The sequence below is a fragment of the Octopus bimaculoides genome, chromosome 19, assembly GCF_001194135.2.
Source record: "Octopus bimaculoides isolate UCB-OBI-ISO-001 chromosome 19, ASM119413v2, whole genome shotgun sequence".
NCBI classification, from domain to species: Eukaryota; Metazoa; Mollusca; class Cephalopoda; order Octopoda; family Octopodidae; genus Octopus; species Octopus bimaculoides.
The window spans coordinates 23,269,298-23,272,058 of record NC_068999.1 but is presented as its reverse complement, the minus strand read 5'-3'; the positions used below and the strand labels follow the sequence as shown (position 1 = coordinate 23,272,058).

Below are 2,761 nucleotides of genomic sequence, written 5' to 3'. Positions count from 1 at the left end.
TATATATATATATATATATATATATATATATATATATATCATCATCATCATCATCATGATATATATATATATATATATATATATATATACATACATATATGCATACATATATATATATATCACAGCTGCATCCTTGTTACACGAGAAGAGCAATTGCCAAGAACACTTACAGAAATGATTCATGATTGTTGCCATGTGATGCCCTTAAATGACTTTTTAGCCTGGCCAAGTTTTTACACATTTTATTACATACTACACAACTGTGCTGGCTGGCAGGAGAAACAGGTGCCACCATATGCACTCTCTTAGCATATCTTTTTAGACCTCCAGCTGTGAGGCACACCCTTCTACATTTTACACTCGTTCTGTTATGAATTTTAATAGTCACATCAATGTTTATCATGGGTCAATTTTTATGAGAATTTTGATGGCTCACCAGGCCTGCATGACTCAAACGCCTCCACCCACAAACCACTCACATAAAAAGCAACACTCTCTCACTTTCCACAGGTTCCTTGCTTCTAAGCCCCCTCCTAATTCTCTCATACTTCACTCTCTCCCTCTCAAACCTTGAACAACCATCATACTCCATCTTCCTCCATTAATCAGAGTCTTGTGCCTCCCTCTCCCAATTACCAGCTGCAATTCCTGTCTGTATTAGAGCATTTTAAAACAATCCTTAAACCTTAGTTTAGGCTTATGCACTGGTCTCCTGCCACCCTCCAGCTCACCATACAATAACTGCTTGAGCAGTCGCACATCACTCATCCTTACCAAATGCCCCCCCCCCCAAACGTCTTTGCAAAATCATTGACTCTATACCTCTACTGCCACTCCTCTCAAGTACCTCCACATTACTAATGACCATTTTCCAGTTTATCCCCAAAATTTTTCTGACAGTATTGATGAAATCGTTCCAGTTACCTTACATGCCTAGGGTAAACAACCCATGCCTCACTTCCATATTGCAAAGATGGGAGGATGCATGTGTTATATACCTTAACTTTAATTTGTGAAGATATATTATGTTGTTTCCACAGACGCCTATCAAGCCTACCAAAAGCTCTACTAGCCCTGCTGATTCTGTATGAAATTTCATCATCAAGATCAGCAGTGCTCACGGTACAGTCTCCAACCTTTGACCATTCACAGTTATAAAAGGTTCCACATACATCTTGGAAGGAGTGGGCTGGTACATTATAACAGTTCTTTTTAGATTGATTCTTAGACCCAATGCTGCACATGCTGCAGAAATTGCATTCACCATGTGCTGCATATCTTTCTGAGAATGTGCCAACAGGTCACAATCATCTGCATACAGAAACTCAACAAGGTAAGAATGCAGAACTTTCATTTTGGTACAGAGTCTTTTGAAATTGAACAGTTTTCCTTATACAGATCCCTTCAGGGCAATCTTTAAAAGCTATTTGAAAGACTATTGCGAAATATATAGCAAACAGTGCAGGAGCAGGAATATCACCTTGCTTTACAGCATTTTCTACAGAAATTGGATCTGATAAGGTACCTCCAACATTAACTCACTTCCATCTTGTCATGAAATTGTCTAAGCATTCTCACAAATTTTTCAGGGCATCTTAGCTTTTTTAGGATCTCCCAAAGTGAAATTCTATTGATAGAATCAAACGCTTTTGTTAGGTCAATGAAAACCTGGTATAAGTCCATATCCTGTTCGATGCACTTCTCTTGCAACTGTCTAGCTGAAAATATCATATCCATAGCACTCCTACTATCCCTAAACCCACATTGCGATTCTGGCAGAACCTCATCAGCAATGTGCAGGAGCAATCTATCCAGCATTATCCTACAGAGGACCTTTCCTGTAACAGTTAACAGACAGATGCCGCGATAATTATCACAGACATCCTTCCCACTTTTAGATTTATAAAGTATCTCCATAGTTGCATCACGCCAATCTGGAGGAACCTCTTCACTTTGCCAAACCCTCTGAATCACATCCATCAACATTGCACAAAGATGATCACCACCCTATTTAAATATCTCTGCACCTAGTCCATCCATACCAGGGGCCTTTCCATAGTTCAATTTCTTGATTACTGCTTTTATTTCAGCCAGGTTTGGAACTGCTGCTATAAGATGTTTTATAGGTCTCTCGGGTATATTATCAAGAAAAGAGTGATCAACTTCAGTGGGTCTATTGAGCAACTCATCAAAATGTTCTTTCCATCTCCCAACAATATCTTTAGGATTTGTTAATAATTCTGTGCTATCCTTGCTCCGAAGTGGCGCGACCTTTTATGAAACTGGTCCATAAACTTTTTTCAAGAGAGAGTAAAAAAGTTTGGAATTGTTAGCATTTGAAGCTTCTCAGATTTCATCGCATCTATCACTCCTCCAATTTTCCTGCATCATTCATAGCTTCCTCTGTACTGTTGCTTTTACAGCCTTGAAATATGTAGCCACTGTCCTGTTCGTTGACATGTCAACATTTTGCAACATGTTAAATGCCTTTCACTTCTCCTCTAAGATAAGATTAACTTCATCATCATTATCGTCAAACCAATCTTGGTGTTTTTTTACAACAAAGCCAAGAATGTTACTACAAATCTCATACACTCTTTCTTTGAATGACTTCCAGCTTCCATCACAGGACAAATTATTTATCGCACTCACAAACTCACTGCGTACTGACGGAATCTTAAGTTTATTCACATCAATCCGTTTAGGTAATTTGACATTATTTGCTCTAACCTTAGGCTTGACAACAAAATTCACCTTGGCA

At 38.5% G+C, this 2,761-nt stretch overlaps 1 protein-coding gene across 1 annotated transcript in view; it reads right to left on the bottom strand.

The window, feature by feature from the left end:
• LOC106873095 (protein O-linked-mannose beta-1,2-N-acetylglucosaminyltransferase 1) overlaps positions 1-2,761 on the bottom strand; it is a 154,814-nt gene that overhangs the window by 51,803 nt on the left and 100,250 nt on the right. The window contains exon 6 of the mRNA XM_052974899.1: positions 637-652. Coding sequence (XP_052830859.1) covers positions 637-652 — 16 coding nt within the window. The remainder of the gene's footprint in view (positions 1-636; positions 653-2,761) is intronic.